The sequence below is a fragment of the Anabrus simplex genome, chromosome 3, assembly GCF_040414725.1.
Source record: "Anabrus simplex isolate iqAnaSimp1 chromosome 3, ASM4041472v1, whole genome shotgun sequence".
NCBI lineage: Eukaryota > Metazoa > Arthropoda > Insecta > Orthoptera > Tettigoniidae > Anabrus > Anabrus simplex.
The window spans coordinates 90985125-91009514 of NC_090267.1; the positions used below are offsets into that span (position 1 = coordinate 90985125).

The 24390-nt window shown below is 40.9% G+C and overlaps 1 protein-coding gene across 1 annotated transcript in view; it reads left to right on the forward strand.

Annotated features, from left to right (window-relative positions):
• Nucleotides 1-24390, forward strand: part of LOC136866008 (UDP-glycosyltransferase UGT5) — a 101989-nt gene that overhangs the window by 58820 nt on the left and 18779 nt on the right. Inside the window, exon 5 of the mRNA XM_067142618.2 lies at nt 19364-19586. Coding sequence (XP_066998719.2) covers nt 19364-19586 — 223 coding nt within the window. The remainder of the gene's footprint in view (nt 1-19363; nt 19587-24390) is intronic.

Genomic DNA, 24390 nt, shown 5'->3' on the forward strand with positions numbered 1-24390 from the left:
TTCCCAAACAAAATCATCATGGTGGTGTTGCAAACAGCCAAGCTCATGGGGAGGAGGAAAATGATGTTGGTGAAATTATGCTTGAGGAAGTGGAAATGATAGTAAATAAACTCCATTGTCATAAGGCAGCAGGAATAGATGAAATTAGACCTGAAATGGTGAAGTATAGTGGGAAGGCAGGGATGAAATGGCTTCATAGAGTAGTAAAATTAGCGTGGAGTGTTGGTAAGGTACCTTCAGATTGGACAAAAGCAGTAATTGCACCTATCTATAAGCAAGGGAACAGGAAGGATTGCAACAACTATCGAGGTATCTCATTGATTAGTATACCAGGCAAAGTATTCACTGGCATCTTGGAAGGGAGGGTACGATCAGTCATTGAGAGGAAGTTGGATGAAAACCAGTGTGGTTTCAGACCACAGACAGGCTGTCAGGATCAGATTTTCAGTATGCTCCAGGTAATTGCAAAATACTACGAGAGGAATAGGCAGTTGTGTTTATGTTTCGTAGATCTAGAGAAAGCATATGACAGGGTACCGAGGGAAAAGATGTTCGCCATACTGGGGGACTATGGAATTAAAGGTAGATTATTAAAATCAATCAAAGACATTTATGTTGACAATTGGGCTTCAGTGAGAATTGATGGTAGAATGAGTTCTTGGTTCAGGGTACTTACAGGGGTTAGACAAGGCTGTAATCTTTCACCTTTGTTGTTCGTAGTTTACATGGATCATCTGCTGAAAGGTATAAAATTTCAGGGAGGGATTAAGTTAGGTAGAAATGTAGTAAGCAGTTTGGCCTATGCTGACGACTTGGTCTTAATGGCAGACTGTGTCGAAAGCCTGCAGTCTAATATCTTGGAACTTGAAAATAGGTGCAATGAGTATGGTATGAAAATTAGTCTCTCGAAGACTAAATTGATGTCAGTAGGTAAGAAATTCAACATAATTGAATGTCAGATTGGTGATACAAAGCTAGAACAGGTCGATAATTTCAAGTATTTAGGTTGTGTGCTCTCCCAGGATGGTAATATAGTAAGTGAGATTGAATCAAGGTGTAGTAAAGCTAATGCAGTGAGCTCGCAGTTGCGATCAGCTGTATTCTGTAAGAAGGAAGTCAGCTCCCAGACAAAACTATCCCTACATCGGTCTGTTTTCAGACCAACTTTGCTTTACGGGAGCGAAAGGTGGGTGGACTCAGGATACCTTACTCATAATTTAGAAGTAACAGACATGAAAGTAGCAAGAATGATTGTTGGTACAAACAGGTGGGAGCAATGGCACGAGGGTACTCGGAATGAGGAGATAAAAGCTAAGTTAGGAATGAACTCGATGGATGAAGCTGTACGCATAAACCGGCTTCGGTGGTGGGGTCATGTAAGGCGAATGGAGGAGGATAGGTTACCTAGGAGAATAATGGACTCTGTTAGGGTGGGTAAGAGAAGTAGAGGGAGACCAAGACGACGATGGTTAGACTCGGTTTCTAACGATTTAAAGATAAGAGGTATAGAACTAAATGAGACCACAACACTAGTTGCAAATCGAGGATTGTGGCGACGTTTAGTAAATTCTCAGAGGCTTGCAGACTGAACGCTGAAAGGCATAACAGTCTATAATGATAATGTATGTATGTATGTATGTATGTATGTATGTATGTATGTATGTATGTATGTATGTATGTATGTATGTATGTATGTATGTATTATTTATAAGCTTGTACAAATCACTTTACGGTTTCATACAAGCATTTCGTTGTTTTACAATATTATCATCGACATACTCTTTTAAGAAGAAACCTTGGGAAAATATACAGTCTATAATTCGTGTACATGGGATAACTTGTTGGATGCGCTAGCGAGTGGTTGACTGTTCCAAGAGCTCTGTGTTATCTCAGTGATAAAGTAGTTAATAATTGTAGAAATTTACCAAATTTTGTGTGTGTGTGTGTGTGTGATACATTTAGCTGCACAAATAATTGTGTTTAGTGTTTGTTTGTAGTAATCTGCGATTAGTGACATTTATTTACAGTTTCCACACTGAGTAGTTCCGTAGGCGTTCGCTAGATTACAACCTGTAATTTAGGTCTGCGTGAAAGAACAGTATTATTTAATATATTATTAAAATATCAACAAGTTTGTTGATAAAATACTTATAAAGTCGGGATATTTAAAACCGTCGTAACTTCGGCAGCGGTTATATATATTAGTGCAGGCATTTGACAGGGTATTTCAAATAGCAGTTCAAAGGTCCCACCTCTCACGAAGGTATCAACTTATTTTAATAACGCACACTGTTGTAAATTTTGTTTAAAGAAGGGATTTCAACAGAATAGACAGTATTTCACTGGCGAAATAGTTCACACACGTAATTGTTATTGGTCATTGTCGCTCTTCTTATTCAAATATTAGCATTATTGACTACAGTTGTGAACAAAGGCTGTAGTGTATCAAAAAATATAAATAAAAATCAGCTGATTCTTGTATTCCGATCAGTTGTAGTTCTGAGAAGGCAGTTAAAGTATCCGTAATTTATATTTCACACCCTCGACATTTCAGTATTTATGAGCGGTTAGCTAATAATCAAGTTCCTACATTCCAATAATTACAATTCAAGTCCCTGGCGTAGTTTAGACAGAAATACTTTTGAAAAATTATTGCTAGCAACCTCATATTTTTCCGCATTTCAGGACACTTTTATTCTCCGTCCCGCGGAGTAGAGATAATAATAGTAATCCACCATCTGTAAAGATCACATAACCGCGTTTCAGTTGAGAATTGTAGTGTAGATACGGTATATTAGATAGTATCTTGCCTGTTATATACGTGTGTATTTTTGTGCAAACAGCAGGTTTCATTTCTATTACAGCATAGTAGGACAAACTAGTACTAATATTAATCTGTATACGTGTTTAACTTTGTTGGTAATCTTTGAGCACCTACCGGTAGTTCTTGCGAATATCTAAATTGAGAGCTTCGAGTTCGACAATTATTTGAAAATGCACATGATCATCCAGTGCAAATTCACTGCCGGAAAGGAATACTAAGACCATGTATGAATATTTTCATCGTCTTTTTGTTTTTTGTTTTTCGAAATTTGCCGATTCAGAACTAGTTAAATTCTTTATTAGATCATCATCCGTTGCTAATTATTTCTTGGTTTTCAGGATATGTGTGCTGCTGCATCTGAAAGTGAGAAGCTAGGACACGTGCGAACGCAGTTTTAACATTATTGTAGTGTAGTACAGTAACTTATTAGAAATTAGATGCCTATTCTATAATTTTGAGTAGTTTTGCGAATTTCGAACTTTAATGGTAATTTTCTTTTCTGTTTTTGCACGGTAATAACCTGATGATGTAGATGTTGATTCCCATAGGGAATCAGAAATAATTGTTCCGAATGAGTAAATTCATAATACCAATATGAATGGTCCGTTATTGGACATTATAAATTTTCCAGCTAACTCATTCCTGGTTGCCAGCGTTTCGCCCCCGTGTGCTAGGCTGGAAAATTTATAATGTTCCAATAACGGACCATTTACATTGGTATGGTAATAACCTGTTTTAATTAGAACACGTCTGAACGTAGTTTAAAATTATTGTAGTGTATTGTGGCATCTTATTAGAAAGTAGTGTGTTGATTCTATTACTGCGAAATATTTGTGTAGTATCTGTAGTAACTCTCTTACTAAACATTCTGTTGTTGTAATTAGGATAGACTTAACTGCAGTTAAGAATTGTGTAATTCTTGTGTATTATTCTCTGTTTCTAGTAATTACCAGCAATTTTCATCGAATTTGCGTGTTGTAGGAATAAAAAATTATACAATTAAGTAGTATTGTAGTGTAGTAGTAGCCTATATTAATTAACTTACACTGTCGTGTGATCATTGTGAACTAACCTTGACATTATTTATCTCCTTTCATTTTTATTTTGCACAGAATAAGTCATCTTACTTTTTCCTTTTCATTATTTAGTAAAAAATGGTTAAGCAGTGCGAGTGTAGGAACTGTGGGTATGGCCAGGCATTAAGGAGTATGAGGGAGGAGTTGGAGAGCTTGAGGGAGGTAATTAGGATTCTCTCAGAGGACAGGAAGGAAAGTAGGCCTCCAGAAATGTACAGCATACAGTATGTGTAATAGAGGGATGGGAAAGGAAGGGGGGAATTGTGGAAGACAGGTGGTCTAATATTTTAAGAGGAAGGAGACTGCAGGCCAAGGGCTCCATTCAGGATCAAAATTCAGGACAGGTGTCGGTGAGAAATCGGTACGAGTCACGGCAGGTAGAAGAACCGAGGGAAGATGAGGAACAGGGAACTGTTGCTGAGAAGTGTGGAAGTAAGAGAAAGGGAAGAGGTAGGAAATGGAAATGTGGAGTAGTGGATAGAAAAAAACTGGTGGAACAGGGTCATGGGATGGAGAAAAGGGAGGAGGAAGTAGCTTCTGCAGCTTTCAGGAAAGATAGGACTGACCAGGAGGGAAGGGGATCAAATGAGGTGGGTAGGGTTGAGGCTCTGGTCATGGGGGATTCTATCGTTAGGCATGTCGGGAAAGTGTGTGGAGGAAAGGGTACCAGGGTAGAGTGTTATCCAGGAATTAGGTTAAGGCAGATGTTGAGGAAAGTAGAAGAGAAGGAGGAGGGAAAGGAGAAGGTGGTAGTGTTTCATGTTGGTACTAACAACGTAAGACAAGCAGGAATAAGTACCAACATAGTTGGGGATATGTGGGAAATGGTAAATGCAGCACGGGTAAACTTTAAGGAAGCGGAGATTGTTATCATTGGAATACTGTGCAGGAAGGATACAGACAGGAAGGTGATTGGGGATTTCAATGAGACTATGGAGTGGGTATGTGGGAAACTAGAAGTGAAATTTCTAGATCCTAATGGGTGGGTAGGAGATAGGGATCTGCGATCAGATGGCCTTCACTTAAACCGCAATGGTACATATAAGGTAGGAAATTTGTTTAGAAGGGTTAGAGGGGGTACATTTAGGGAAACAGGGTGGCTTAGGGAGCGGTGTTAGGGGAACAGAGAGCTGTAAATCAAGTAGGGATGCCATAAAATTGTTAGTGCTCAACTGTTGAAGTATTGTAAAGAAAGGAATAGAATTAATTTAATAGATATATACTTACCAGATATTGTAATAGGAGTTGAATCATGGCTGAGAAATGATATAATGGATGCAGAAATATTCTCACGGAACTGGAGGGTGTATCGTAGAGATAGGATAGGAATGGTAGGAGGGGGAGTATTTATTCTCGTGGGAGAAGAATTTGCAAGCTACGAAAAAGTTAAAGATGGCAAGCACGAAATTCTAGGGGTAAGGCTCATCTCTAAAGATAATAGGCAACTTGATGTCTTTGGAGTGTACAGACCAGGAACGGGTAGCGCAGATGCTGATTCAGAATTATTTGATAAGATAATCAGCTACCTGGGAAACAATAAGGAAAGGAACGTGATTGTAGCCGGTGATCTCAATTTACCAAATGTCAATTGGGAAGGTAATGCGAACGACAGGAAGCATGACCAGCAAATGGCAAATAAGTTAATATGGGAAGGGTACCTGATTCAGAAAGTGATGGAACCAACTAGAGGAAAGAATACCCTGGATGTGGTGCTGGTAAAACCAGATGAGCTCTATAGAGAAATCGAAGTAATAAATGGTATTAGTGATCACGAAGCTGTTTTTGTGATAATTAAAAATAAATGTGAAAGAAAGGAAGAGATTAAAATTAGGACTGTTAGGCAGTACCATATGGCTGATAAAACAGGGATGAGGGAGTTTTTAATAAGTAAGTATGATCGGTGGAAAACGGTAAATAAAAATGTAAACATACTCTGGGATGGATTTAAAGCAATTGTTGAGGAATGCGAAAATAGGTTTGTACATTTCAAAATGGTAAGGAATGGTAAAGATCCACTATATTATAACAGGGAAGTAAAGAGACTAAGAAGGAGGTGAAGGTTGGAAAGAAATAGAGTTAAAAATGGCTGTGGAAGTAAGGAGAAATTGAAGGAACTTACTAGGAAATTGAATCTAGCAAATAAGTCAGCTAAGGATAACATGATGGCAAGCATAATTGGTGGCCATGCTGATTTGAGTGAAAAATGGAGGAGTACGTATAGGTTCTTGAAGGCAGAAACAGGTTCCTAGAAGGACATTCCAGAAATCATTAATGAACAAGGAGAGTGTGTATTCGATGATCTTCAAAAGGCAGAAGCATTCAGCCAGCAGTATGTAAAGATTGTTTGTTACAAGGATAATGTCCAGATAGAGGAGGTGACTAATACTAAAGAAGTATTAAAATGTACCTATGACAGCAATGACATTTACAGTAAGATACAAAAGTTGAAAAATAGAAAAGCAGCCGGAATTGATAAGTTTTCGTGGGATATACTAAAGACAATGGGTTGGGATAAAGTACCATATCTGAAATACTTATTTGATTATTGTTTGCAGGAAGGAACTTTAAGAAATGAATACAGAATTGCTATAGTAGCCCCTGTATACAAAGAAAAGTGTGATAGACATAAAGCTGAAAATTACAGGGCAGTCAGTTTGACATGCATTGTATGTAAGCTTTGGGAGAGCATAATTTCTGATTATATAAGACATGTTTGCAAAATTAATAACGGGTATGATAGAAGGCAGTTTGGGTTTAGGAAAGGTTATTCCACTGAAGCCCAACTTGTAGGATTCCAGCAAGGTATAGCAGATATCCTGGGTTCAAGAGGTCAATTAGACTGTATCGCGATTGCCCTGTATAAGGCATTTGATAGGAGATCATGGGACACTATTGGCAAAAATGAGTGCAATTGAACTTGACGAAAGAGTGACTGAATGAGTTGCTCTGTTTCTAGAAAATAGAACTCAGAGAATTAGAGTAGGTGAAGAATTATATGTCCCTGTAAAAATTAAGAGGGGAATTCCTCAAGGCAGTATTATTGGACCTTTATGTTTTCTTATTTATATATATATATATATATCAATGACATGTGTAAAGAAGTTGAATCAGAGATAAGGCTTTTCCCAGATAGTGTTATTCCGTACAGAGTAAAAATAGTTACAAGATTGTGAGCAACTGGAAAATGACCTCGATAATGTTGTGAGATGGACAGAAGGCAATCGTATGATGATAAACGGGGATAAAAGTCAGGTTGTGAGTTTCACAAATAGGAAAAATCCTCTCAGTTTTAATGTCTGCGTTTATGGGGTGAAAGTTCCCTTTGGGGATCATTGTAAATACCTAGTTATTAATATAAGGAAAGATCTTCATTGGGAAAATCACATAAATGGTATTGTAAATAAAGGGCACAAATCTCTGCACATGGTTATGAGGGTGTTTAGGGGTTGTAGTAAGGATGTAAAGGAGAGAGTATATTTGTCTCTGGTGAGACCCCAACTAGAGTATGGTTCCAGTGTATGGGACCCTTACCAGGATTACTTGATTCAGAACTGGAAAAAATCTAAAGAGATGCAGCTCGATTTGTTCTTGGCGTTTTCCGACAAAACAGTAGCGTTACATAAATGTTGCAAAGTTTGGGCTGGGAAGACTTGGGAGAATGGAGACGAGCTGCTCGACTAAGTGGTATGTTCCGAGCTGTCAGTGGAGAGATGGCGTGGGAGAACATGCGTAGACGAATAAGTTTGGATGGTGTCTTTAAAAGTAGCAAAGGTCACAATATGAAGATAAAGTTGGAATTCAAGAGGACAAATTGGGGCAAATATTCGTTTATAGGAAGGGGAGTTAGGGATTGGAATAACTTACCAAGGGGGATGTTCAATAAATTTCCTATTTCTTTGCAATCATTTAAGAATAGGCTAGGAAAACAACAGATAGGGAATTTGCCACCTGGACGACTTCCCTAAATGCAGATCGGTAGTGACTGAATTAACCTTTATCAACGTAGAATTTCAGTGCGTTATTGTATCATATATCTGTCCTCATTTTTCTCTCGAGATAGTGATGTAGGGCAAGAAGCATTTGACGATGATTGTCGTGCTTATCTACAGGGTAGTCAAGATCTACAGCCTCTAAAAATCAATTATCCAATTGGTTAGTCCAGCTTTCCCAGTCCATGGATAACTCGGTTTCTGTTGACAAAAGCTCGAATCGACGTTTATTTAACTTACATTTATAGTACAGCGAATTAATATCGAGATACAATAGATATTCATCCGGTTTATTTTCAACATTCGCATAACGGTGTATACATTAAGACACACCACCTCTCATACTATCTTGAATGGATGTATAAACATTCGCAAATATGGATTAAACAGTGTCTGGACATACCGATTAGCATTAACAGTTTAGTGAAATAATCGTGTTACGATGCGGACACTAGACACTGCGCACCACACACCAATCCTAAGATTATGCAGCGGCTTCTCGACGTACTAATGGGAATTTCCTGATGCATAATACCATGTATTCTCTGAGTTCACATACCCTGACAGGCTGAACCAGGTCTCGTCTGGACGCTATCTACGCCTCTTCTAAACGGCTGGGGAACACCTCAACTCTACTCTCGAACCCCGCCGTGCCAATAAGCATATTGGCCGACACCAAACTGGAAGTCGGCCTCCCCATAATGCCCAACTGCATTATTCGCGGCGTAGATCTCGCCCACTCTGATGAAGATCTCCTTCGCCAACTCCAGAGAACCGGCGTCCCTGCTCGAAATGTGTTCCGGATACAAGAAAATCTCATCCCTACACAGCGGATCCTGGTTCAACTAGCTACAGAAAAGGACGTCCAGAAAGCTCTCAACTGGGATATATACATCAACGGCTACCCGTACCTAGTGGAACCGTGCCCTCAGCTCATCGAAGAAGATTTTACACCGCCACCAGGAACCAAGCCACCTCCATATACTCCACCACCATAGCCTCCGTCCTCTTCGTACACCACCCCTATCACTATCACCAATACTACCGCAATCGCCACTACTCCCGCCCACACCTCCTCCAATATTCCAATAACTACTATAGTTAAGTCCCACTCCTCCCCTCTTATGACGTCTACCCTTACCCCTACTCTACCCAGTCCATACAACACAACGCTGCGTACATCTGCCGAGAAAGACGCCACCAACATACCTACAGATACAGCAAGGCCAACTCCGCCACCACCAGCGCCCGAGTGCAATATCAACCCCAGCTGCGTCGTGCGTGGCGTGAACCCCAGGATACCAACGGACCTCACAATCTGTGAACTACGCCAGGCAGGACTACCCGAGAAACGAGCGTTCCGGATCCACAACGAAGCTGGACCTACAGGTAGACCTCGTTATACGCGATAGTTACTGTACCGGGCGGTACACCTCTACGACGCAAGTTCAAATCTTGCGCCAATTGGGACTTATCTACTGGAGAAACCCCAAATGAACTAACTCTACGGTTTATCAGAAGATGTCACGGAGTGTTTTTTGATGTACTGATGTTTTTCAGTGATCAAGAAGTGTGGACATTCTCTAACAGATGTCTCTACCAAAAAATTTGATAACGCACTCTGGTGCAATGGAATGAACTCTCTTGAAGAAATTATGTATTCATAAGTTTTGTCTTTACTAAATTTTGTTCTGTGGTTTGTGGGTTGGTAATATGAACTCTTTCTTTCCGCCTGTTTTGAATTTAACCAATCGGCAATTTCTGTAATTAATTTTCCTCCAATTATAGCTTTCTTCTTCAAATTTCCATGTGTAATTCATAGTCTTCCAATAAAATTGAGGGTGTGTCTACTCATTCTTTAAAGGTCTCGAATTTTCCACGAGGGTATAAAAACTGCTGATTTTGCTTGTCTCGGGGCCACTAGTATAACATCTAACTCAGTGTGTAAATATGTAGCAGGGGTCGGGAAGCGCCTCGTTCTTCAGACCGCAGTTCTTCTACAAGGTAATAGCCTCTTAACACTTTTATTTCTTGTTAGCTCAGCAGTTTAACTCTCGGGGAAGGTTCGAAACCTTTAATATGTAAACTATTAAACATATAAGCCATTTTCCTGGTAAACTTCAGTTTTCTTTAACATTAATTCGGGGATAGAGAGTGCTTTACCCTCTCGAGCTCCCCTTCATTTGAAAGTGAGGGAACTATGTTTTCGTAACTGTTTCTTCTCTTCCGTAATGTATTAAAGTTTTCTCATACGAGTCACCTTCCTAGCTTGGGATTAGCCCCTGTGTATCGGCCTAGAGCCACTTAGGTTTTAAAATGTAGATTTAGGAGTGCAAATTCACGCCTCCATCCTTTTGTTTTGGGCCATTTAATTAACCTGGGTTTTGCACACTAAGGCCCAGTAGATTGGGTACGAGATACCCCGGTTTATTTATGAGTATCCCTTAAGGGCAGTCGAGTGTAAAGTTTGTTTATGGCCTTCTGATAGGCTTGAACTATCGAGAGCGGGTTAGCTCTTTTTGGTGTTGTGGTAAAAGTGCCTTAGAGAGGCTTGAAATTTAAAGTTGGGAGCTAATGCTCCATGTATTAAGGGTTTTCTGCCCTTTGGTGTTTTGTGATTGTGAGCTGAGAGCTCAAGGATTGATGAATTTGGGCCCGTAGCCCGGAATTTGTAAAGACCTCTTAACTGGTGCCTTCTTGTAAAGCGACGTTGTACCTGATTTTCTTTGTTATTTCCCCCTAGTGGAAACTGTTTAAATTTTTCTCTTGGTTGTGTACCTGATTTAACTTGTTGTTATTTGTTGTACGCTCAAAATTATATGTCACCATTGTTAAGTTTTGAAAATATAACCTTGTTGAAATTTTAATTCATCTTTCGGACTTGTAGTTAGACCCATTCCAGCCCGCACCTTCTTTCACCTCTGACTTCCACGGATAACTCCGTAACAGTTACGTTCCGCGAAATTGCCGCGCATAGCGAATTCGCGTAAATCGAGATTCATTTTATATGCTAAATACAGGATTAGGTTTCCGTTTACTCACATATTAAGTTTAATCAGCAGAGATTCATAATATTTTTACAAAATATAACCATTATCCTGTCCCTGAAATGCATTTTAATGCAAAATTTATACACTTACAAATGTAACACTGACATATACAATAATAAACTAAACTCTGCATACAAGCCCTTGGCTTTATCTTGAATAGCAGCTCCGGAGAGAGGCATGTGTTGTTGGTTGTGTGCTCAATCCAATCCATTCTTTACATCGCTTTCGAGCGGGATTTGGTCACTCTAGTCACACTTAAGTTAGTTGAAGATTGAGCAGTTTTTTCGAATTGATTCCGCATTGTCACGAATAGTTCTCACAGTGGATTCAGTAAGTCCCAATGCATGCTGATACGCTCACATTTCTCATAGCGTTCCAAAATTTCTAACTTTGGTACCCGCTTCTTTCTTTCGACAGCCTCAGTTTATTTCCTTTTGCCAGGCGTTTTAAATAAGAAACCAGTAAATTGTAACTTCACAGCTCTACTGACCGGAACTGACGATTCACGTCTCGACAAACACGATAGAAGAAGCGATACGAGATTACTTGCCCCGTTTAACCTTCCCGCGCGACGTAGTGTACCTTTCCAAGGCTTCAGTACATAAACATATATGACGTTAGAATGGAGCACCATCGGTGAGCCTCGAACTCAGCCCGGTCGTCGAAGCCTCACCCTCCCCTATTAGAATGATTCGCTAGCTAAGCCGGTGTCGCATTTCGGGTCGGTAGACCGTCCGAAGGGGCGGTAATTTCTTTAATAATACTTTCTATAGTAGGGGAATATTAATTATGAGAGGAACACTATTTCATTACTAATGAGAAGAGAAACTATATCTTGTATAACAGTTTTTAATATACTAGTGAAACGCACCTTATTTACAGGGATATGTCATACAACACTGTACATGTGATATTGAAGGTTATCTTGACGTTAATGTTCGGTAGTCTCTCTCTACACTTCATCATACGTTCAATTATTCAAACTTAAGAGGCGTTCCCTCTTGAATTATTTACACTTAGACTTAGAGAGGCTTTTTCTCTCTGATTACTTCACTTTACACCTACAATGATCACTTTACACACAAATATATTCAGTATGGACATATCCTGCTGTAATCCTGTTTATTTGCCGAGAATTAATATATTCAAACTATATCAGGTTGTGATATAGGCCTACGAACACATACGAACTGAAATCAGAATATGTTTACTAGGTACACTCCAAATCCTTTGAAGGTCGCATCACCTCACTTCCCTAAGTTCGTCATTGTTTGACAAGTGATATAATAAATACGCTCATTTCATCAGGATTTTTATCAATATGCATAACAGGACATTATTTATACAACGTTGCTATCTGTGAACAAATCATAGAGCGACTTCAATACCAGACATCATAAACAGAGTATCATAGCACTACCTGCAATAAATGGACAAGAATATATACATTTCACGCACTCACTCGAATCACAGATGGTACAAGCCACCCGCTGTTGGTAACAGTGAACATAAACTTTCACTGTCTCCTGGAACGAGCCCAGGGTCTTCTGAGACGGGGTATATCTAACCTGGAATTCCCTGCATGCTGTAACTAATTAAGAAAAGAAATTGGAGGGACCCTTCTTTTAATGCATATTGGAATCTGTGCAACGTTGGCAATATTTAAATAGATGCACGTAATCATTGTATCCAAAGGAAAGAAACTCGCCACTTTAGTTGTTTCCTTTCACTGAAGGAGACACTTTTACTCCCTTTAAAGGGAGTCATAAATCTCAGCTGTTCCCTGCTCGTGACACACTTCCAAGGAGCGGCCTGCCAGAACTTCCCAGACAGTTATTTCACGGAAAATAATCTATTCACTTCTTTCAATACTGGCTACAATGGCATCACAACAAATCCCAGCTTTATTCGACCGTAATCGACACATTCATATCGCGGTATCCATATCGCGTATTTTAATGACAGATTCCAAGGGAACTTCACATTTTCATTTCACACTATATACACTGACTGACAGTGACAATGCAACACCAAGGAGGAGTGGTTCGAAAGGGATGAAAGTTGGGGAAAAAACAGAGTCGGCACGGAAGAATAATTGATGTTTATTTCAAACCGATATGCAGGTTACACAATGCGCACGGCATCGACTCAGTAGGATGTAGGACCACCGCGAGCGGCGATGCACGCAGAAACACGTCGAGGTACAGAGTCAATAAGAGTGCGGATGGTGTCCTGAGGATGGTTCTCCATTCTCTGTCAACCATTTGCCACAGTTGGTCGTCCGTACGAGGCTGGGGCAGAGTTTGAAAACGGCGTCCAATGAGATCCCACACGTGTTCGATTGGTGAGAGATCCGGAGAGTACGTTGGCCACGGAAGCATCTGTACACCTCGTAGAGCCTGTTGGGAGATGCGAGCAGTGTGTGGGCGGGCATTATCCTGCTGAAACAGAGCATTGGGCAGCCCCTGAAGGTACGGGAGTGCCACAGGCCGCAGCACATGCTGCACGTAGCGGTGGGCATTTAACGTGCCTTGAATATGCACTAGAGGTGACGTGGAATCATACGCAATAGCGCCCCAAACCATGATGCCGCGTTGTCTAGCGGTAGGGCGCTCCACAGTTACTTGCCGGATTTGACCTTTCTCCACGCCGACGCCACACTCGTCTGCGGTGACTATCACTGACAGAACAGAAGCGTGACTCATCGGAGAACACGACGTTCCGCCATTCCCTCCCTCATCCAAGTCGCTCTAGCCCGGCACCATGCCAGGCGTGCACGTCTATGCTGTGGAGTCAATGGTAGTCTTCTGAGCGGACGCCGGCCGGGAGTGCAGGCCTCCTTCAACCAATCGACGGGAAATTGTTCTGGTCGATATTGGAACAGCCAGGGTGTCTTGCACATGCTGAAGAATGGCGGTTGACGTGGCGTGCGGGGCTGCCACCACTTGGCGGTGGATGCGCCGATCCTCGCGTGCTGACGTCACTCGGGCTGCGCCTGGACCCCTCGCACGTGCCACATGTCCCTGCGCCAACCATCTTCGCCACAGGCGCTGCACCGTGGACACATCCCTACGGGTATCGGCTGCGATTTGACGAAGCGACCAACCTGCCCTTCTCAGCCCGATCACCATACCCCTCGTAAAGTCGTCTGTCTGCTGGAAATGCCTCCGTTGACGGCGGCCTGGCATTCTTAGCTATACACGTGTCCTGTGGCACACGACAACACGTTCTACAATGACTGTCGGCTGAGAAATCACGGTACGAAGTGGGCCATTCGCCAACGCCATGTCCCATTTATCGTTCGCTACGTGCGCAGCACAGCGGCGCATTTCACATCATGAGCATACCTCAGTGACGTCAGTCTACCCTGCAATTGGCATAAAGTTCTGACCACTCCTTCTTGGTGTTGCATTTGCTCTGTCAGTCAGTGTATTATGGCTACAGCCTGTTCAACCATCTCATTTCTCCTCTCGGTACATTGACTACGATGCAGATTTAATGATGACCTCCTGCCACAAGGGTTCAAATTACCTCACGCACTCGCGAACTAAATAATTTAACAATATATACCCCCAATCTCACGTTTCCATCCGTTGTTTTCAGCAGCATTAATCACTAATAAGGAGGACTCCCTAATAGCTTGTGAAGTACAAAAAAAATCAATTACTGAGATATCTTTGAAGACTCCTATCGGCTATAGAAAGATGATAACTGGAGTTGTTTATAGAGAATATTTAAGCCCTTTTTACTTGACAGTACTTCACACTTAACTCCTTCGCTCCGCAAGTCGACTTTTGTCGACTTACATCCCTATAGCATTCACTGCGGTAATCGACTTTTGTCGACTTGGTACTTTCCTGCAATAATTTCCGCGCGCTTCTTCACTAAAGGCCCTTTTAATAATACAAACATCTATAGTCATGTATTCACTATGTACTAAGCATTGTTTTAAACTTTGCCGCCAATACTGGACCTATGTTTATTTGTTATCCTTCACCCGCCCGCCCGCCAACATCCCTGTCAGCTGTCTGGCCGATAGCAGGCTTCACTCAGTAGCTATGAGCGCGCGGAACTACATTAGTAATGGAAGTGATGAAATCTTCTATCTTTTAGTTGCCGATTCTGATTCAGACTGTTCGGTAAATTTGGACAATGAAACAAGTGATGATGTGCATAGTGATTGTTCGGAAGAAAGTGCCAGCGAGGAAGATCTTCATTTTGTTTCGGACTAGTGGGATATTTGTGATAACATTGAAACTGCACTAATGAAAGAATATTGTACAATAAGCTTCAAAAGAGGGCAATTAGTGCTCCTGACTTCAGAAACTCCGCCATAATGGGACTTCTACGAGAGTATCAGCGAAGTCCGCCGGCGAAACGAGGAAGAACTTACCATTACATTCCTCAAGCACGCCTGACGGAAAGGCATTTTCTTGGGGAGCAGCAGGACAAGAGTCACAAACATAATTGCGTTGCTTGTTCCATATTACCAGAAAAATGTTCAAAGAAAAGAAAGGGACTGTGCAAGAGAAAACAGACAGTATTTTTTGTAAGAAATGCCCAGGACAGCCTGCAATGTGTCCAGTTCCATGTTCGGAGATATATCACAGTAATGTGTGTTGCAAGGTCAAATGTCACTCCTAGTTTCCCAAAGTTGAGTTAAAAATGGTGCAATGGTGATGAATGTCACTGACCTTGAAAAAAATAAAGTTTTAGTTCATTTGGAAAATACGAAAAAAAATTACATTTTTCTGTAAGTGTTCTGTTGAAAAATAGCGCAGCGAAAGAGTTAATTAATTTGAGGTCCTTAAAATTACGTCATGCATTATCAAACCCTTATTTAAAAAAATGGAAGTAAAATATGGTCGTTCCCAAACCATGAAGAAGATGTTCTATAAAAGACCCAAAATAAAAATGAAATTATTATTATCCCTCTGAAATGGCATACTAGCAGTCTACGTTACATCTATGTGAAAAATCTACATATTTGCAATGGGACACGACCTTCAAAGATATAAATACTTGGAAATGTACTCAGCCTTCTGGATACCGCGTTCACAGCCTTACAGGAGTGCACATCCATGAATTACTCGAAATCCATAATGTAGTCAGCGATATGAAGTTCTCTGGTGACTAACTGGCAAGTCACGGACACCATGGCTTGACCTCGTTCGACGTTCCAGAAGGTCTCCGCTACACTCAGGCAAAATTTCGGCATTCAGCTGGATGTCCCGTTCTTTCTGCTACACAGGTAAATTCTGGCATGCAGCTGGATATCCCGTCACTCCGACGCTCTTGTAGACTCCTTATGTAAATGAGGGGAAAATTATCTCATGTGAATGCGTTAGTTTATTACACATCACAATTTAAATATATGGTTGGATCTGCTCAATAGCACGAGCATTCCAACCCAATGCCGGTATTGTCTCTGAAGCCCGACACTGTTCCCTTCTCATCTACCTATCCTTTTATAAACAGCAGACAGCTATTGTAGGCTCTGAATAAAAAAATCGTCACTGGTTAGGCCACTATTGTGTTAAAATTCTCGTGTCACACGACCACACCTCAGGCATATTCTATTTCACCTAGACATGCGTAAGTCAGGCTCTCAACTGCATCGCGGATTACTTTAATGTGACACTGCTCTTAATTATGCCGACACTGAGCCGTTCACTCACTTTCTTTATACCTCTCATTTATATCGAGCACACACACTCTCCACACACTTTGCTAAATACGTGCCTATTTATGTTAATTTAGCCGCATTACTTTAGGCATATATGAGGCTCGACGCACGACCTCTTCGACACATGGGCAGCGGTCATTACGGATTCGTACTGTTCCTACTCTATTAATTAGCAGCACACTGTACTCGCAAACAGCTAACTTAGATTGTGGTTATTTCCGCAGATATTCACAGGCTTCATTAAATTACTGCGTTACACTGTTCACAAAATGAATGATTTCTTCATAAAGGACTCACACACAAATCACGACGAATTACTACCGAACTGGCATTGCACTGAAAATGAACTAGGTAGTTTCTACCTCTCAGCTCTTGACTATATAGGCGAGATACGCGAGAGACTCGGCTGCTTAGAGTGGGGGGAAAATGCAACCCCTTCTGAGGTTTCGGTCCGGTAATATGCAACGTAGAGTGACGAACAGGGTATCAAAATGTAGCTCTTGTATTCCCATTTCCACTGAGTGACATTTTTTGAAATAGCTTCGTAGATTCTCAAGCAATCTCAAGAGAGTCCTTTTGTCTCTGTCGGTGAATGATGACGAGCGCTGGGGATTCCTTGTGTTCGCTGGCACGGTTGGGTCTCAACATCTGTTAACCATCAAGACGCGCCCTTGTTTACAGCGTAGTTAGCGCTCTGTCAGTTAAGCAGAGCACTTCTCGGTCTCGTAATTATGCGTAAAATTCCCTGATTAAAATGAATGTTTGCACTTAATTATCCATTGATTATCTTGCGTTTTATAAAAATTAACAGAAAAAATAAACAGCTGAATTCGATGTGTTGGCAGTGGTGAATGAGCGAGGAAAACAGGGTATAATGTAAGTTTTCACGTTGGATATACTCTCTGGGCTCAGCTGGTAACCTAGATTCTCTGTCACGTGATAACGCGTCTCCTTTCATCTCGCTCACGGTTGGAGTGAGAAAACTTCACGTACAGGCGCTCTTGCACTGCCTCGCTGCTAATTACCAGCAACTAGAGCTAGGTCGCGCGACTCTGGATACAATCGAGTCCAGGAGCGGGTGGAAAAATTCTAACTTGGGCAGTTTTTATCGTAGAATGACGCGGAAAACGGCATATTTCATCTCCTGGATATCATGACATACCATAGGTGACGTTGTGAACGGTCACAGTAGTGTACGTTACACAGTTTGGCACCCATATCTGTACCCGCCTCAAGGCATTACAGCTTCCACGCAATGTTAACAGATGGCAGCACTGGTCTTGAAACCAAAATGGCGTATATGCGAAATCGCGGATAACGAATCCGTGTATAACGCGGTTTACCTGTACTTACATGGTGAGACTCCAGCTCCACTCATCTGAAGACGCTCAGCGCCTCATCCACCAGCTCATTGGTCGACATCACCGAGTGGAATCTTCTCGTCCTCCCCCCCCCCCTCCCCGCCGCCCGCTACAGCAAACCTGCCCTACCACATCTCGTAACCGTCCCCGGCTTTTCCCCTCCCAGCCCCACCTACCCAACCCACATAACCGCTCCTATCCACCCCACCCCAGATCTGACCTTCTCCACCTTCCACTCACATCCCTGGCCAACATCTCCTCCTTCTACCAACAAATTGTACACCTCCTTTTCCCTAGCACCCAAGTCTAAATATAAGCAACTTTAGAAACAACTGAATTGTAATAATATAACCATGTACTCCAGCTCAGAAATTATTGTAAAACCATGTAAAATACCAATGTACATATTGAACCAATATATAAAACACTTACTTAGCCAAGAGGTCAAACTTCTACCACCTGCTTCAACAAAACAAACCTCCTCCCTCCCCCTCTCCCATCTCATTCAAACCGCCATACCCGCCAAATCTCCTGACAAGAGGGAAGGCGTTACCTTCTAAGAGGCACGCGCCTCCCCTCCCGGGGACGGGAATGAAAACTTCCCCTAGGTCTAAGTGAAGAAACAAACAACTGAGGATCCAACAGACCTTACATGCACAACAGTAAATTTGCAGGGATACAGATGAAGGTACTTTCTGATAATGTTTCGACACGACGATCCCTTATTTCCCATCTGCACAGATAAACGGCCTTGAGATTTCGTCGGACTTCGTTCCAGTCTTACCTTCATTCGAGCAATGTTTTCTGGTGTTCGAACTCTGTTCGGATAGTTACGGTTTTTATTCGCTTCAGAGCGCGTTTCGCGTCATTTAGCCACTAAGTTTGCATTGTAGACTTTGCTGGAGGTTTTGCCAAAACACTTCCAGTCTTAAACTCTTGCCCAAACAATCCCGCACATGTATTCCAAAAATCGTACTTCTTATGACAATCGACAATGAACACGCGCCGTTTTATGTTGCATTCAACTGGTCACTGGTCACTCCCTCACACGTAATGACATAGCGACGTACTCGCGGTTCTCCTATTCGTTAACGAGGGTCAATTTCGCGTTAGTCTTATAAATATATTTAGGACTATTTTGCCCACCTCGTATGTCCCTCAATAACTGAGTTATATCAGGGTTCTACAGTCAATGGTTTCCCAAATCATGGAACATGGCCTGAGATCTCATACCTCCAATTGTGATTGATTTCATTTCATTTTTATTTTGAAATCAATATTCCTCGCCCAAATCGTGCATTTTTATATTTTGTTCGGTTGCAGGTGATTTATTAAATCCATCCTTGAGATGTAAAATTGCAGATTTCTTTCTTTCAGGACATCAAAAGTTTTCTCGATGGTGCAGAGCATGGAGTCATCTACTTCAGCTTGGGCTCGAACGTGAAGAGCGTAAATCTACCCCAAGAGAAAGTGAAACATATTCTTGAAGCTTTCTCTGAGGTACCACAGCGTGTCCTTTGGAAGTTTGAGACTGATTCGTTACCAGGAAAGCCAAGCAACGTAATGATACGCAAGTGGTTGCCTCAGCAGGATGTACTGGGTAAGTAAAGTTTTCTAATCAAGACGAGAACTTTGCGGTGCTGAAGCTACCCTGGGTGCACTAAATATTAAGGGTTATAAAAGAAAAAAAAGGAAGATTATTTTACAGCAAACTATAAAACATGCAGGGAGAGTTCGCCAGGCAGCTGTGAGCTTGCATTCGGGAGATAGTGGGCTCGAACCCCACTGTCGACAGCTCTGAAGGTGGTTTTCTGTGGTTTCCCACTTTCACACCAGTTAATGGTGGATCTGTACTTTAATTAAAACCACGGCCGCTACCTTCCAACTCCTAGCTCTTTCCTTTCCTATCATTATCAGTGGCTAAGGGCAAAGCCTTGTCTATGCAACCGTTCTTTTCTGCCCTCAGCTATTTGTTTAATTTTATAATAAGAACCATAATGGAGAATCTGTGGCAAGTCTTGAAGGAACTCTTTCCTCGGTCGTCCTTAGCATTTCTTCCCCGTGATTTTTCCTTCCACCAGATTGGTAAGAGAGGTATTGTGTCACAATATGTCGCCAGTGAATGTAGCTCTTCTTTGTATCGTTAGCATCAGTTTTCCCTTCCCTTGAATTTCTTGCAGAGCGCTTTTGTTTATTTTCTTTTCAATCCATTTAAACCTTAGCTTTCTTCTCCAGACCGACATCTCAAACGCTTCCAGTCATTTCGAATCCTGAATTCTGAATGTCGAAGATTCACAGCCATGCAACAGCACACTCAACACAAAATAAATCACAAATTTCTTCCTGATTCCAAAACATAAATTTGCGCTGATTGAAACATTTCTCTTATTACTAAATGCCTATTTGGCAAGTTCTGTTCACTTTTGATCTCTTTGCTGCACCTATTGGCACTGGTATTCAGGCTTCCTACATTAGAAAAGACGTGTCGGTGCGACAAAAAGCACCTTGAAAAAATTAACCTGTGAATGTACTCCTCGTTTACACATACCCCTTTTTTCTGGTGTGCCCTCTTTGATGAAAGGACCTGATCATCACATAATCAGTATCATTCCTCACAATATTCAAGTATTAACCAACGGGATGAGAGGCTCATACGGTGGAGGCGCTAGCCTTCAACCCCAACATGGCATGTTCGATTCCGGCTCAGTCGGGTGCTATTTGAACTTGCTCGGATTCGTCAGCCTCTTGTCGGTAGATTTACTGGCACATAGAAGAACTTCTGGGGGAAATACTTCCGACACCTCGGCATCTCCGAAAACCGAAAAAGTAATTAGTGCGACGTAAAGCAAATAACATTATTATTTTATTAAAATTATCCCGTTCCAGGCCCATTCCTTCGCCATGTTCAGTTGGACACTGCATCTTTGCAATGCTCTTCGTGGTCCAAATTTATTAGAATCGAGATTCGATACGGATTTCATCCACTTTTACGCAAGACGCTCTTTCTGACACCAACCTTATGTGGAGGGATACTCTTTCAAATGTAGATTTTGAATTTGAATCCAGAACAGTTAGTGAACTTTTGTGAGTAGCACTACAGAAATATCTTTAATTCTCTGCCCAACTTTACTGATTAGTAACTATACAACTTCATGGGATTCCATAATACTAACATCAGAATTCTCTAAATATTTTGCTGTTTGAATGAAAACCTTCCCAATATTCACAAGTAAACTAATATAAGCCTCAAAAATGATCCCTACTTGCAGATTTTCATTGAAATAATTTTTCATAACTTTTGGACTGTCTAAATCATCAATGACCGGGCGAGTTGGCCGTGCGTGTAGAGGCGCGCGGCTGTGAGCTTGCATCCGGGAGATAGTAGGTTCGAATCCCACTATCGGCAGCCCTGAAAATGGTTTTCCGTGGTTTCCCATTTTCACACCAGGCAAATGCTGGGGCTGTACCTTAATTAAGGCCACGGCCGCTTCCTTCCAACTCCTAGGCCTTTCCTATCCCATCGTCGCCATAAGACCTATCTGTGTCGGTGCGACGTAAAGCCCATAGCAAAAAAAAAAAAATCATCAATGCCTTTACATGTAGATTCTTTACATGCTCGACATTTAAAAAAATCTTTTCTCCGCCAGCTGCAAGGGATGACTACCTACTATGGTGATGGATTTCAACCCATTCAACATCCTCAAATTCAAAATAAGATTTTAACCTTTCCGTTCGTTTGGCAGAACGGGAAAAATGACTAATCTTACGCAGTATCATTTCAATATCTGTATAATGTAAACAATTACGTGCACGTTTAGTGGCGTTACGAAGTAAATGGTTAGAATAAATGGCTTGAAGGGATTTTTCTGCTCTCATTACTTAACATTTTCATAACTGAAATATCCTGGCCGTAATTAATACACTGGCATCATCGTAACACTATGAATGTATATTCCTGGCATTCAAACGGTTTGTCTACAGTGAGTTAAATAACCTTTGGAAACCAATTGCAGTTTCTTGTGCCTGTTCTATGGAACACACCAACTTGTATTGGATTTCACTAAAGGGGTCAAAATATCGTCCCGCAACTAGAAACGTTTTTATGTTTAGGAGACTGGAGGCATCTGTTGCTAAAGAAAGAATGTGGTATGGGCCGATGACCTTATATGTTAGGCCCCTTAAAACAACAAGCATCATCATCATCAGAACATGGTACCGGTACACTTTTTGGGGTCTTTTAACTTTTCCAGAAAAATTACACTTCTTGGAGCTAATATGTTCTTTACCGTTATTTCAGCATTTTTTGGTAAACAATAGATTTTTTGGATACATCAGATTCGCTGAACACCTTTTTTGAAAGTTTGATGGCCCAGTCCAAGCTCTTCTAACTGAGATTGTGTTGTACAGTATCCATTTTTTTTTTGTGCTAGGGGCTTTACGTCGCACCGACACAGATAGGTCTTATGGCGACGAGTACAGTATGCTAGTCTGAGGAAATTCTAAATCGTCATTAGTTAGGCCTCTGCATATTAGTGATATAAATGATATGAGTAAAGAAGTGGAATCAGAGATAAGATGTTTTGCAGATGACGTCATTCTGTATAGAGTAATAAATAGATTTGTTTCACAAATAGCAAACGTCTCTCTGAGTTTTAATTACTGCGTTGATGGGTGGAAGTTCCTTATGGGAATCATATAAGTACCTAGGTGTTAAAATAAGGGAATACCTTCATTGTGGTAATCACATAAATGGGATTGTAAATAAAGGGTATATCTCTGCACATGGTTTATGAGGGTGTTTAGGGGTTGTAGTAAGGATGTAAAGTAGAGAGCATGTAAGTCCCTGGTAAGGCCCTAACTAGTGTATGGTTCCAGTGTATGGGACCCTCACTAGGATTACTTGATTCGAAAACTTTAAAAAATCCAAAGGAAAGCAGTTTGATCTTTTCTTAGTGATTTCCGGCAAAGAAATAGTGTCAGAAAAATATTGCAGAGTTTGGGCTGGGAAGATGTTCGGAGCTGTCACTAGAGAGATGGCGTGGAACTACATTTGTCGACGAATAAGTTTAAGTGGTGTCCTTAAAAGTAGGAAATATCACAATATGAAGATAAAGTTTGAATTCAAGAGGACAAATTGGGGCAAATATTTGTTTGTAGGAAGGGAAATTAGGGATTGTAATAACTTACCAAGGGATATGTTCAATAAATTTCCAATTTCCTTGAAATTGATAGGGAATCTGCCACCTGGGAGACTACCCTAAATGCAGATGAGTAGTTATTGGTTGAAGATGAGGAGAAATGAAGAAAGTCCTAATTATAGATGAAGTATTGATATCGTTTGTTTTGCTAAAAGCACTCACAGGAAGGTAACTTACAAAATGACCATATTACGTAAATGGAGCAGTTTACGGAGCGATAAACAATATTTTAGAATAAATTTTATTAATTCTTTCTTTCTTTCTTTCTTTCTTGCTTTCTTTGTGTTGCTCAGCTTGTAGTGGTTTGGCGTGATTTCATTTCCTTGGTTCTACTTTACATCACGTGCGTGTGGTGTAGGTTCAATATTTTATAATAAAATAGTGGACAAAACGGACGAAGATAAAACGCCATCAAAAGAGAAAATAAGTTATATGTGTAAATTCCAATTGGGAAGATGTATATTCAAGGATTGGATCAGCACACTCTTGTGCTTGTAAAGTAAACTGCTCGATCAACAAAAGTGAGTTGAACATCGCACATGGCGGCAAGAACGATGGTGTAGTGCACATGATCACAGCAGGTAATAAATTAGTACAACTTATTCTAAAATCATGTGATAAGGAATCATGTCTTTCTTTTCGGGAAATCCTTTTAAGGGGGTGAAAAAAGGTGAAAAATGCGTTGAATAACTTTTATGAAGATATTTATGACACGTTTCGTTCTTAAAGGACAAATCATCAGATTTTATAAAGCCACACTCAATATCTATATATCTAAAATAACATGTCCTGACCGACTTGTTCATCACCGCAAAAACTACTGACCATAACGAAAAAAACTTTGAGGATACCTTTATATTAAAATGTAGGTGCTCGCGAACGGAGGATTTTAGGATTTTCCGTCGCTAAGGGGTGAATTATTAAAATGAGTTTATCTGTATCTAAAAACTTAACAATTTAAAGACGTGAAAATTGGTATTTGGAATCACTTTTAAAAGTAAGGAATCGGGTATTTGTTTCGGAAAATCCTTTTAAGGGGGTGAAAAGAGGTGAAAAATGCGTTGAATACCTCTTATGAAGTTATTTATATCTCAAAAACTAAAGATGTTACAGACATGGAAATTTGTATTTGGCATCTTCATTAAAAATATAGAAACATTTTTTTTGTTTTTGAGAAATCCACTTAAGGGGTAGGGTAGGTGAAAA